Consider the following 13,441-nt stretch of genomic DNA (forward strand, 5'->3'; position numbering starts at 1 on the left):
ACGCGTGGGAGGCTCACGCTGCCCCCGACACTTCCTGATTCTACTGCGCAGCCGCAGGCGCACCAACCGACCTGTAGGAGTCGCTGTCCACAACGCCCGATCCCCACCCATCAGTTTCCCACCCTCTAATACTGCCAATTGTATTAGTACGGACGACCAGCCAAACTGAAAACAATGTGGAGAGCTGGATTCGAACATGCGAACCCTAGCGTCTCCACATCGGTGGCGAGTGCCTTGCCCACTACACCACCTAGCCGCCCTCCATATTTTTTTCATATCAAACTCCAGTATTCATTCATATCCAACAAGGCAATCAAACAATATTCATCGTAATTTCTTCCGCACAACATTAGGTCAGTTCAGTATAAGATTTAGAGGTCCTACTATTTGGAATTCAAAAACCTCCATAATAAAAATGTGTTCATCTATTTCATCACTCAAATCCAAGCTTAAATATACATTATTAAATGAATAGTTTCAATCTCATAAAACCATCAATGTCACTTTGTTTTACAGTTTCATGTTAATTTGTTTAGACTAATTATTAATGTTGTTGTTGTTATTATTACTTTGATTATTATTGTTATCATTATTATTATCTTAACACTTTGGCTGCCATGGGTTAAATTCATTATCAACCGTAGGTTGCCGGCTCTATTTGTCTATAGAGAAAGTCCCCTTCTTTGCAGGGCTATAACTTTTTAAATTCTATTGCTACATTGCCATTATTAGGGCCCATTCAAAGTCCTATATGTATTGTTCATTGTGTAGCAACGTTAAACTTTTTCATTCACATATTCATAGTAAAGTATGGTCTAATGTATAAGTATGTTTTCATCTCTTTCTGCAGCTTTCTCCAGAACGTGATCTATAGCCCCAAATACATTATATTGATGATGCAATACAGTTTTATGGCAATCAGCGCGATATAAAAAATTCCAACTAGACGTACTTCTAGAAGTTACTACACGTCATCTGATGTTGACCGGATGGGCTAGGGGGCGTTTATAATTCCGTGGGCAGCGTTATACCAATCATCTAATGTGGGTCAAATGTTGATAATAGCAGTTAGTATCGAAGACGGTAACTTTACACGCTAAAACTCACCCCAGTCTCCGTGCGCCGTTGGGCGATCATCGTAGAGTAGAAATTTTACCATTATGGGATGTAGATTTACCCGGTCCATCTCCAGCTTGTATAATGGTATATACGTCCAAATTAGGGCTGGGCGATATGGAAAAAAATCATATCGCGATAACGATATGATAATTTTATTTTATTTCTCGATATCGATAATTATCGAATTGTTATAAGTATAAAAAAAAAAATAAAAAAAAAAAATGTTAACAACAGATGTATGTTTATTTTGCAGCAATTCTTTGTCATTGCCGCCATCTTTAGTGTTACATCCCCTCACACTCCAGTTCTCAGGCTGCAGCTGGTTTAAAAACTAAAGTAAACCGGCTTCTCTGCTGGCTGTGGCTCCAGAGGAGTTGAACAGTTCTGGCTCTGCTCGTTTATTTTCGATCTTTTGGCGCTTTTTTGGTGGACAAACCACCGCACATGTGCACTGTGACTCGTGACTGGAGTCTAGTTCTGCTAGCACACATAGCCTACTGTGTACAGACGGTTTCAAAATGTATTTTAAATTAGAAAGCAAACAAAATAAATGGACAAGAGAAAAAGAAATCTGAATTTGGTCAGTATTGTCATTTGGACAAGCAAAGCCATTACTTTAAGTTGCAGGCAAGAAAGACAAGTCTGTCCACTGTCTCTGGTTTTAAAACTGCCCTGTTGCAAAAAAAAAAAAAAAAAAAAAAAAAAAAAAAAACGATTTTTCGATTTTTTTTTTTTTCGATATTCGATATCGATTATTAAAATATATCGCGATATTTATCGTTATCGTTATATCGCCCAGCCCTAGTCCAAATCATGTTGTTTATCGAGTTATTGGCAATCGATCGCTGTGTATTGTGACAAGCTAGAATGCCGGGACCTATAGCGAGTGCCCGGAAGTAATACGGCCGTCCAGCACAACCTCTATGGCACTTCCTGTTAAGCGATTGCGCCGATCGGCCACCAGATGGCGCTCCTGAACCGCCAGAGAGCTCAGTGGGTCCTCCTGGTGGATCTCAGGCCAGCGGAGGGGACATATGAATCCGATCCCAGATTTTTGAAATATTGATATCAAAGACGCTGTAAAGCGTCTTCGGCAACTTGAGCATGGCCGGGAATGACGTGTTTAAGCGTTTCCCGGCACCCAAAGTGTTAATATTATGAAAATTGTTTTATGAACTTATTTCACTTTACTTTTATTTTATTTAAAAAAAAATTTAAACCAATGATTTAATGAGTTGAGGCCCCGTATAGGCCCATCTGGGTCTCTTGCCTCTACTCAGCACCTTTATATACTTCCTGTCATGATCAATGTTTTCTTTACTGTTTTGTTGAAATGGTGTGAAATAAAGAAATTAAAATTAAAATAGTGTGGTAGTGAAAGGTTAACCTTCTGTAGTGTGGTAGTGAAAGGGTTAACCATTTGGTAGTGTGGTGGTGAAAGGGTTAATGAAAAATGGACTGACTATAGAGCACAGGAGGAGGACACCACCACTGGACAATAAAAACATTGATGTAGGAATTGCTTGAAGAGGGACAAGTGTTGAGGCCCTCACTTCCGGAGAAGCCGGAATCTAACCGGGAACCTTCCGATTACAGAATCAGAAAAGGTCTTTATTATTGCCAAGTAGTTTACACATACAAGGAATTTGATTTGGTCGTTTGGTGCGACATTAGCGGACAGACAATTACGGTAGAATAAAATAAAATGGATTATAAACTAAATTAAAATAAAAAGATATATATATATATATTTATATATATAAAATAGGCCAGGGCTGTACAATTGTGCACGATGTGGTCAAGTATATACACTAATTAGAATAAAAATAACAATACAGTGGGATGAAATCTTTAACGGTAATGTGCATTACCAGACGGCCGCTCTACCCGCTGAGCTGCCGTCGCCCCTATAAAGTAAAAGCGACGTGCAAAGACTTTTATCGGTCTCTTGTTTGACGTTCTCACCCGACAGCGGCGCCCCCAGCAGCCCCCCCACGCTCTCGATGAGCTGCAGCAGGCCAGGGCTCCCAGCATGCGCTCCATGCCCACGATCTCGGGCACCACCGAGAACACCAGCGGCGTCATGGCCCCGGCGCAAAAGCCGTAGGCCAGGCCGAGCAGCAGCAGCGCGGGGTAGGAGGCGCCCAGGGGCAGCAGCAGGAGGAAGATGCCAGTCAGGCCTGTCCAGAGGCTCAGCATGTGGGGCAGGCGCAGGCGGCCCAGGTCCGAGGCCCAGCCGGACGCCACGCGGCCCACGATGTCAGTGGCGCCGGTGGCGGAGATGATGAAGGCGGCCTGGTACTCGGAGAAGCCCTCCTGGCGGCTGTGGGCCACCAGGTGGACGTAAGGCACGAAGTAGCCGGCATTGAAGAGGGTGATGGCCAGGCTGTAGGTGAGGAAGGGCCTCTGGAGGAGCAGGGACAGCTCCAGGTAGGAACAGACGCCGCGCAGGGTCGAGAGGCAGGACGAGCGGCCCTCCGAGTCTGTCTGGAGGAGAGGAGGAAGGAGGAGGGGAGAGGAGAAGCGAGGAGAAGAGAGGAGGGGAGGAGACAGGAGAGGAGAGGTGAGGGGAGGAGGAGAGAAGGGAGGCGGGGAGGGGAGGAGTGGAGCGGAGAGTATAGGAGGGAGGAGGTGGGGAGAGGAGAGGAGAAGAGGTGGGGAGAGGAGTGGAGGAGACAGGAGAGGAGGAGGGGGAGGGGAGAAGGAGAGAAGGGAGGCGGGGAGGGGAGGAGTAGAGCGGAGAGTATAGAAGGGAGGAGGTGGGGAGAGGAGAGGAGAAGAGGTGGGGAGAGGAGAGGAGTGGAGGAGACAGGAGAGGAGGAGGGGGGAGGGGAGGAGGAGAGAAGGGAGGCGGGGAGTGGAGCGGAGAGTATAGGACGGAGGAGGTGGGGAGAGGAGAGGAGAAGAGGTGGGGAGAGGAGAGGAGTGGAGGAGACAGGAGAGGTGGGGAGGAGAAGAGAAGAGAGGAAGAGACAGGAGAGGAGTGGAGGAGAGAGGAGGAGAGGTGGGGAGGAGAAGAGGAGGGGAGAGGAGAGGAAGAGACAGGAGAGGAGGAGGGGAGAAAGGAGAAGAGGAGTGGAGAATCTCATTTAATTTCAAACCTTTATTTAAACTCGAAGGCAAGGTTTCCCTCATTTACAGTCACATAAGCAAGTAACAAAGCACATAAAATCACGCAGCATATAAAATCATAACAAAGAGATGACAAGACGAGGCAAAAAGCAAGGATAACAAATCAATTAAAACATGTACAACTTGATTGACAAAGGTTGGAGATCAAGGTTTTAAACTCTGCAACAGAGGGGAGAATCTCTAGCTTTAAGGACTGTTGGAGTTCATTCCATGAACTAGAGGGGCATCAAAGCAAAATGCAGATCTACCCTGTTCAGAGCAAACTCAGGGGACCTTAATTAAGGACCAGCCAGTCACTAGAACGGGTTCCATAGATTCCAAAAGTCCATTCAAATAATGATGTAGTATAAGGAGGTAGCTTCTTATACTTGTAATATCTATTCGGTACGAAGGTGGTTCTCCCATCCTTTCTAATACAGCCTCAGCTTTTTAAGTCTGCTCACCGTTCCGACGCCCCCCAAATAAATGTGATCATTCTAGAGAGTCAAAGTGTTTGCAGTCATGTCAGATTACATAGAGAGCAAAAAGAGGATATGGAGAGGGCTTCAGCGTTCTTGGTTTTGTTTCGGTAGGTGCTCTTTGGATTAAATCCGGGGTAGGATTCGTTATAGTTATAAAGAAGTTGAAATCCAAGGCAGCTCTACAACTTTTAAAATGCCTTTATTTTATGGCTCACATTATTTAGAGAATTTAAAATAAACCAACATGTTTCGGCCTACACAGGGCCTTCATCAGGGTGTTGATAACTACGACCAAACAAAGCGCGTCTCGCTTTTCGCCATTGAGATATACCTCATCTCCAGTACCTACTGTACTTCATTAACGAAACAAAGCACCCATGCATTCGACCAGGCCCCGCCCCAGCGCACCCCTATAAGGCGCCAGGCATGGTCACACTCTCTCTTCCTCAGGAAAAGTTTTCCATCAAGAAAAAAAAAACCAAGGGACCTCAGGGCGCGCTAAGAGCAAGACGCTCAGCCAGTACTCATAACTAGGTTATATACATAACCTATCGTTATATACTCGTACTGGCCAATCGCGTCTCGCTCTTCGCCATTGAGATATGGGGCAGAGCAGACGCGTGGCCCGACAAATGTACCCCCTGAGGACCCGCAAGCCCTACCACCAAGGGGGAGGGGAGTCCCGTCATCCCCCCTTCCTAGTGAAGAGGGGGCGGCAGTCAACTCCACCCAAGTGCGAAAAAGAGGGAACTAGAGACCCCAGAAACGCACAGCACAGGCGGGACCACGTGTGACACAGCACCTCGTGGCACACACCCCTGCTAACCCACCGAAGGGCGGGATGCAGGGGAGGTCACAGACCTCAGAACCACCTGGGAAACAGAACCCCCAAGTCATGTCCATGAGATAAAACCTAACGAAGGGACCCGGGGAGGACCAGGAGGCCGCAGCACAGATGTCCTCCACGAGGCCCCCCCTAACAAGGCGGCAGAGGCCGCCACCCCACGAGTGGAGTGCGCCCTGACACCCCCAGGGGGGGCCAGCCCAGCCAACGTGTAGCAAAGGGCAATGCCCTCGCACAACCAATGTGACAGGCGCTGTTTCGACAGTGCCTTACCAGCGCAAGAACCACCGTAGCAAACAAAGAGCTGATCGGTAGCCCTGAGGTCCTGAGTCTGGCTGAGGTAAACCCCCAAAGCCCGGACTGGACACGACAGGTGAAGGCGCGCCTCTAACTCACCAGCGTGAGGAGGCGAATGAAACGCCTGAACCACAATATCCCTGGAGCGAAAAGCACTCCGGATATTTTTTGGCACGAAGACTGGTATTAGGCCTCAGAGTCGCACCACTATTGACACAAATAGACAAGCACTCCGGCCGCACCGAGAGAGCACAAAGCTCACCCACGCGCTTAGCGGAGGTGATGGCCAACAGGAACGCAGTCTTGAAAGACAGCTGTCCCAAAGACGCCTGCCCAAGAGGCTCAAACGGGGCCTCGGACAACCGGCCGAGGACCAGTTGGAGGTCCCAACTCGGAGATAGAGAACGTTCCACCGGCTTAAGGCGCCGAGCAGGAAACGTTTCACAAGAGGGTGGCTGAACAACGTAACGCCCTCAAACCCCACATGACAAGAGGAAATAGTCGCGGCATATACCCTCACCGTCGAGGCCGACAGTCTATCCAAAATAGACTGAAGGAAGGAAAGGACAGCGTCCAGGGGGCAGGACACCGGATCCCAGCCCCCCTCCTTACACCACTCTTGGAAAATACGCCACCTACCCGCGTAAACCGCGATAGTGGAGGGAGCATGCGCGTTCCGGATGGTGTCAACCACAGAAGGGTCCATCCTCCCCAGACTCACCCCTTCACCAGCCAAACCATCAGAGGCTGGCCCAGCACAGGGAACTGCCACAGAGAGCTGTGCGCCTGAGAGAGGGCCCGCGATGACCAAGGACCAGGCCACGGCGGGGCTACCAAGAGCTGGATTAGGACCGGGAACCACACAGCCGTGCCCCGGTCCAGCGTGACCAGGATCAAGGTCCTGCGCTCCCGACGTACCCGCTCCAACAACTGACTTATCAGATGTATGGGGGAAAAGCGTACAGAATCCCGGGCGGCCATGGATACATTGAGAAGGCATCCACCCCCAAGGGAGGATTGTCCTCCCGGCTGACCGAGAACCACAAGGGGCACAGGTGAGACTGTCTGCTCGCAAACAGATCCACCGAAGCTTTCCCGAAGCGGACCCAGACCAGTCTGGCTACGCCTGGATGTAGACCCCACTCGTCGCGACGAGGACCGCCCCGTGACATCGCATCTGCGCCCACATTCTCCCTGCCAGGGATGTGGAGTGCCGTCAGGCTGCGCAGATTGCGAGACGCCCATAGCCAAAGCTCGAACGCCGCCCGGTGCAGATGGATGGAGCTTACTCCACCCAGGCTGTTGATATACACCGCTGCCATCGTGCTGTCCGTCCTGACCACCACATGCTCGCCCCTCACCAAGGGGCCGAGCCGTTCGAGGACCAGGAGGACCGCCTTCAATTCCAACACATTGATGTGCGTAGCAGACCGGGCAGCATGGATCGTCCAGCTGCCCCCCACTGCGTTGTTCCGACACGTCCCCCCCCATCCTGTGAGGGAGGAGTCGGTGAAGACCGTGACGTGTGACCGCCTGCCGCCCAAAGGGACCCCGCTGGTGAGGGCACCAGGCCTCCTCCAGTAGGCGAGATCCCCCCGTATCGACATGGGAACCTTCAAACGTTTCCACTCGTCTCTCACCAGGTCTATTTTCATACTGGAAAACCACCTCTGTATCCTCCTCATAAAGAGGAGGCCAAGAGGGACCACAGAGTGAGCAGATGCCATCATACCGAGCAGGCGCATCACAGGGTTCGAAATTAACGGGGGCTTGGGGCATTAATGCCCTTGAAAATGGACAAAATGCCCTCGAAAATCAGTTAAGGGGGGCACAAGATGCCCCGGACAGTTTACTAATTATATATATATATTTATCCGGTAATGGAGTGTCTGTGTATCGTACGGTTCAGATGACGCGCAAATAAAAAAAATCATTTGGCAGCAGCACTGCAGCCAGGTACTAGTCAGTTTGTGTAAAAATGGCAAGCACAATATAAATCAATCTTCATTACGACTTTAAAAACATAGCCATTAACATTACATAGGCCAGTGGTCACCAACCTTTTTAAGCCCAAGATAATTTTTTTTTTTTGGTGAAGGCAAGATCTACCTATTGAAGCGTTGAGAGAAAAAGACAGCCAAGATTGTACTTTAAACTAAATGACTTTTATTTGCCTGTATTCTAATTACATGCAATGCTTTGGTCCAACATTAAAACGTCAAAGTAGAACTATTATGTACTTTCTCAGTCAGTGCTAAGTGCAGTCATCTTATGCAGCATCACTTTTCACATCAAAACAAAAGTAGAACTGTAATGTGGACTTTCTCATATTATTAACATTGACAAACATATTTACAATTAGCATTTTATAAAGTAGAACTGTAATGTATACTTTCTCAGTCAGTGCTAAGTGCAGCATTACTTTTTACATCAAAACAAAAGTAGAACTGTAATGTGTACTCTGTCAGTGCTAAGTGCAGCATCATTTTCACATCAAAACAAAAGTAGAACTGTATGTGTACTTTCTCAGTCAGTGCTAAGTGCAGCATCACTTTTCACATCAAAACAAAGGTAGAACTGTAATGTGGACTCTCAGGGTAAGATCTAAAAAAAAAAAAAAAAAAAAAAAAAAAAAAAAATTCATGGAAAGATCTACAGGGACAGTCTCAAAGATCGACCAGTCGATCTTGGTTGGTGACCACTGGCCTACACACATCTTGCCATAGCGTTAGCAGTTTGTACAACACAACGCACGTTTTAACTATAGTAGCCCGCATACAGTCAATTAAATGTTACCGTAGCTACTAGCTAGCAGAGGAGGAAATGGGAGTCTGAGAGGCGGAGTGTTTAAAGACAATGATAGGCGTTTATTCAACATCCAAGAAGGCTAACATACAACTGTGTTTTACTAACTCCAACCGGGACTATTGCCGCTTTCCCACTGCATGCCATCACCTCCTAACGTTGGCGGAGCGCGTTGATAACATTGCCTGAGCTGGCGGTCCGTGACACTAAAATGTCCGTGGGGACCCGGTGCCAACCCATAGATAGTTCCAACTCACCGAATTACGTAATCCACCACTCAATATTTAAATTTTTCAGTCAGTTCAGTCTTTGTGTGCCAAACATTATTTAAGGCTGTAAACACTAACTTTTTTTTATATATATATATATATATATATATATATATATATATATATTAGAGGTGGGCATAGATTAATTTTTTTAATCTAGATTAATCTATCTGCAATCCTGGATTTAATCTAGATTAAAATGGCTCAAAAAAAAAAAAAAAAAAACTGCCGAAGGCATTCAAAATATGTGTGTTCTACCCAAATAATGACCAGAAGTAAGTCCTTACTTTTTCTTTCCTCCTTATGTTTCTCAGGCCAGGTGGCCCATTACACCATGAGCCCATCTCCCGTTTCCAAAATGCATTACAGACTGTTTGAAAAAGCTGTTTTGCTATGATTCATGATTTTGGTAATGAAATATCAAAATAATGTTCAATAAGATGTACTTGTGTTTAATAAGTTGTTTTATTCAGAAGTTAACACAAATAAATAATATTACCAGTACAGTACAGTATCTAGCACTCTCAGGAGCAAAACAGAAAGAATCATTTCAAACTTGAACTATGTGACATGGCTTGAATCAACTGCTCCAGTGGAGTTGCTCAGTGGCCAATGGTGTCAACTGTGGTTGTACTGGGCAGCTCCCAGGTGTGAATGGAACTGTGTGAATGTGAAGCAGGGCGTTCCTGAAAAAGAGCATCTGTGCTCAGCGAACCTACCCTGGGTAAATAAAGGTAAAAAAAAAAAAAAGTACAATTTTTTTTTTTTTTTTTTTAAACATTTTTTATTTTTATTTTTTTAGATTAATGCGTTAATTATATTATCGCGCGATACTAGTATAGCGTTAACGCAGCACGTTAACGCAGCACGTTAACGCCCCAGCTCTAATATATATATATATATAAATGAGAAGCATGTTTAGATTTGAGTGTTAAATATTTTTTTAATAAAAATTAACGTATATCGAACCGAACACCGTGACCCCAAAACCGTGATACAAACCGAACCGTCCATTTTGTGAACCGTCCCACCCCTACCGTTTATCATAAAAATTCAGTGCCCCCGAAATACAAAAAAGCCCCCGAAAATCAATTAAGGGGGGCAAAAAAAGCCCTTGAATTTAAATTTTTTTTTCTAACCCTGCATCACATACAGAGCCGTAACCGTCCCGCCAGGACGGAGACCCCTGAGCGTGCCGAGGATAGACACTCGCCGCTGCTCCGAAAGGGTTGCCCTCATGGACCTTGACCTTAGAACCAAGCCCAAGTACTCCACCTGTTGACTGGGAAGAGGCGTACTCTTCTTCCAGTTCACACCAAAACCCAGCTTGGTGAGGAATTCCACCACCAGCCTGGTATGAGACCTGGCGACCTCCTCCGACCGGCTGAGGAGCAGAACGTCGTCGAGATAGAAAATAATTTGTATCCCCCGACGACGTAAAGGCTCCAGCGCGGTCTCTACGCACTTGTGCGGGGGGCCAGAGAGTAGCCGAACGGCAACCTCTGGTATTCGTATGCCACGCCCTGAAACAGGAACCGCAGGAACTTCCTGTGAGGAGGGAAAATCGGGATGTGAAAATACGCATCCTTCAGGTCTATGGATGTGAACCAGTCTCCCACCCTGACAGCGTTTAACAGGTGTTTGACGGTCAACATTCTGAACCGTCTCGCCACAATCAGACGATTGAACGCGGACAGATCCAGTATAGGTCTGACACCTCCCGTTTTTTTGGGCACCAGAAAATACCGGGAGTAGACGCCCGACATCGTGTCCTCCCGTGGGACCACGACTACGGCTTGCTTCGCCAACAGAGATTGGATCTCGTCGGCCAGAGCTGTCACTGCTGCCGACCCTGACAACAGGGTCTGCACCAAACCTGAAAACGGAGGGTGGGGTTGTGCGAATTGCAAGACAAGCCCCCGCCTCAACGTTATCTCCATCCACTTCGACATATGGCACTGCTGTAGCCATATGTGATGATACTCCCAAAGCGCACCCGCCGCCATTTGGCGCTGGCCCGCAAGGAACTGTAGATAGGCAGCCCGGTCCCACCCGCTGTGCGTAGCCAACTCTGGACCCGCTAACCGTGCGGGCAGGGCGTTTCGTGGAGTCGGGACATCGGTCCCTGATACAACCCACGAGGCAATCGCACCCAAGGGGGGACCCCGACAGAAAGGGCCGGTTTGATACGGGAGAAGCTGACATCATACCAGGTGACAAGAGCTCCCCCACTGAACACCCCCCCAGCATGGACCGCTGAGGGGCTGTTCTGCAGCTGGACATGCAAGGTGTGAGGACCCCATGGGTTCCTACACACCGTAGCCCTGCAGTGATATTACTACCACCCAAATCACGCGCGCCTGCCAGACCACTACTGGGCTCTCCGGAGTGGGAGGCACTAACGTGACACCCGGCCTGGCGAAGGCGAGGTCGGGGAAACCTGCGCTGAGCATTCTTCCGAAGAGGCCTCGAGTCCCCCTGCTGACCTTTAAAAAAGGTGACAGACGTAACACCAGGCCCCCCAAACGCAGAACGTGTGGCGAGGGAGCCACGTGACAGCACAACATTCTCACGGACAGACTCAGCCATCAACTGGGTGTCAGCCCCTGTCCCCATGAGAAGCGAAACGTGGGGCCACATGCGCTTCAATGAAGACCCGCGGCCGGCAGCCAAAGGAAACAAATCAGAGCCCCTTTTCCGCTCGTGTTGGGGGAGGGAGTGATCAGAGAGCGGGCTGCACACAGCAGGACGGCGACAGTTTCTCAGGCCGTGCTCATCCAATGTAGCCGATCCCCCTGTTGACGTATAGCCCAGGGTACCTCAGGCGGGGGAAACATGGCCGCTGGACAGAAAAACAATCAGCTGAGCCACGACACTGGCCGCAGCTAAATTCCATCCTATGGCAGTATAAACATCATCAGTCCATACTGCCACCTGCCGGGCCGACTTGCTCTCAAGCGTCGGCTTCCGGGTGGGACACCGTTCAACCCCGCCAGGGCAAAGGATCGATGCTACCTGGCTCTCAAGCCAAGGCACACCTGCCTTGCGCCCCGTCGTCAGCCCATTTACCCGTAAAAAGGGTAAATAGGTCTCAGCAAAAAAAACCACATTAGCTACCGACTGACCTTCATCAATGAACCGGTTAAGAGGAGGGAAAAGCGGTGACATCCCACAGCGGGAAACAGTAGAACAGTGACCCAGCATTAGCATTAGCAGCGCCGGGAAAACGTCCAACTCAGAGTCACGTTTACCCAGATATCCTGCCCCTTGCGCCAATACGCAACTCGGTTGTCTCAAAGGACAACCAGCAGTATTACTAACACCAGCAGCAATGCCTGATGGCACAGAGCCTACCTGAGCGCGAGTTAGCCCAATAGCTAAACATCGCGCGACGTCCCTCGATCTGCTGTCAAAAGACGAGGAAACCCCAGGACAGACCCGACGTGCCGTTGGAACATGCCGAGAAGATTCCAGGGGCTGGCAAATCTCTGGCGAAAACCCAACATTGTTCAATTTCTCTCTGCATTTCATCACACTAGTTACATGGGATGCAAAGCACGTCCATGATGGAAAACGAAAGAAGAGGAAGGGCGAGTGTGACCATGCCTGGCGCCTTATAGGGGTACGCTGGGGCGGGGCCTGGTCGAATGCATGGGTGCTTTGTTTCGTTAATGAAGTACAGTAGGTACTGGAGATGAGGTATATCTCAATGGCGAAGAGCGAGACGCGATTGGCCAGTACGAGTATATAACTGACTAATAAAGAAAAAAAGAGAGCATCTGGATTGTAGCGGACGCTGTAGTCGACGCTCCAGACATCCGCACACTGTGCTCAGACACTGCCTGACCTTTTCCAAACCAAATTCACATTTGAATGGTTACAGGATGTACTTTCATTGTTCAAGTTCATTGTTGCAGGAAATGGGTCTTGTAAGTAAGAGGCTCGATGTCATAATGGGTGGAATCAGATGAATTATGTCTAAACAATGGTTGTATAACCATTACCAAACACACACACGTTTGCATACATGCATATGTTTGCACATTCCGGTGCAAAAATCAGCATTGGCTCCAATACATTAAAAAGATTAGTGACAATGCACAGTATATTATTAAACTTAATATATACACTAGGGAAGGTCTGTATGCTCATGACTAACAAAGACTAGAGGGAAGGTCTGTGTGCTCATAGTTATGGTAAATGGTGCATTTATATAGCAGCTTTTATCCAAAGTGCTTTACAATTTGTTCCTCACATTCACCCGTTCACTCACACACTTGACGTTGGAGGCGACCATGCAAGGTGCCAACCTGCTCAACAGGAGCAATTAGGGGTTAAGTGTCTTGCTCAAAGACACTTCGACACGTTGCCTGAGAGGAGCGGGAATCGAACTGGGAACCTTCCGATTACGACTGTTCTACCTCCTGAGCCACTGTCTTGCCCCAGTTTAGTTCGGAGGAGATGCGTGCCTGTCGTGACAAAACCACTGAAAACCATAGAAAAAATTTGCGGGC

General features: G+C 48.2%; 1 protein-coding gene across 1 annotated transcript in view; it reads right to left on the reverse strand.

Annotated features, from left to right (window-relative positions):
- The window catches only part of slc16a13 (solute carrier family 16 member 13), a gene marked incomplete at its 3' end in the record, with an annotated part of 30,733 nt that overhangs the window by 3,775 nt on the left and 13,517 nt on the right, over positions 1-13,441 (reverse strand). The window contains 2 exon segments of the mRNA XM_084312127.1: positions 3,085-3,141; positions 3,144-3,606. Of these exon segments, the coding sequence (XP_084168253.1) occupies positions 3,085-3,141; positions 3,144-3,606 (520 nt within the window).

This window comes from Notolepis coatsorum (assembly GCF_963971535.1).
Source record: "Notolepis coatsorum genome assembly, chromosome: 4".
NCBI classification, from domain to species: Eukaryota; Metazoa; Chordata; class Actinopteri; order Aulopiformes; family Paralepididae; genus Notolepis; species Notolepis coatsorum.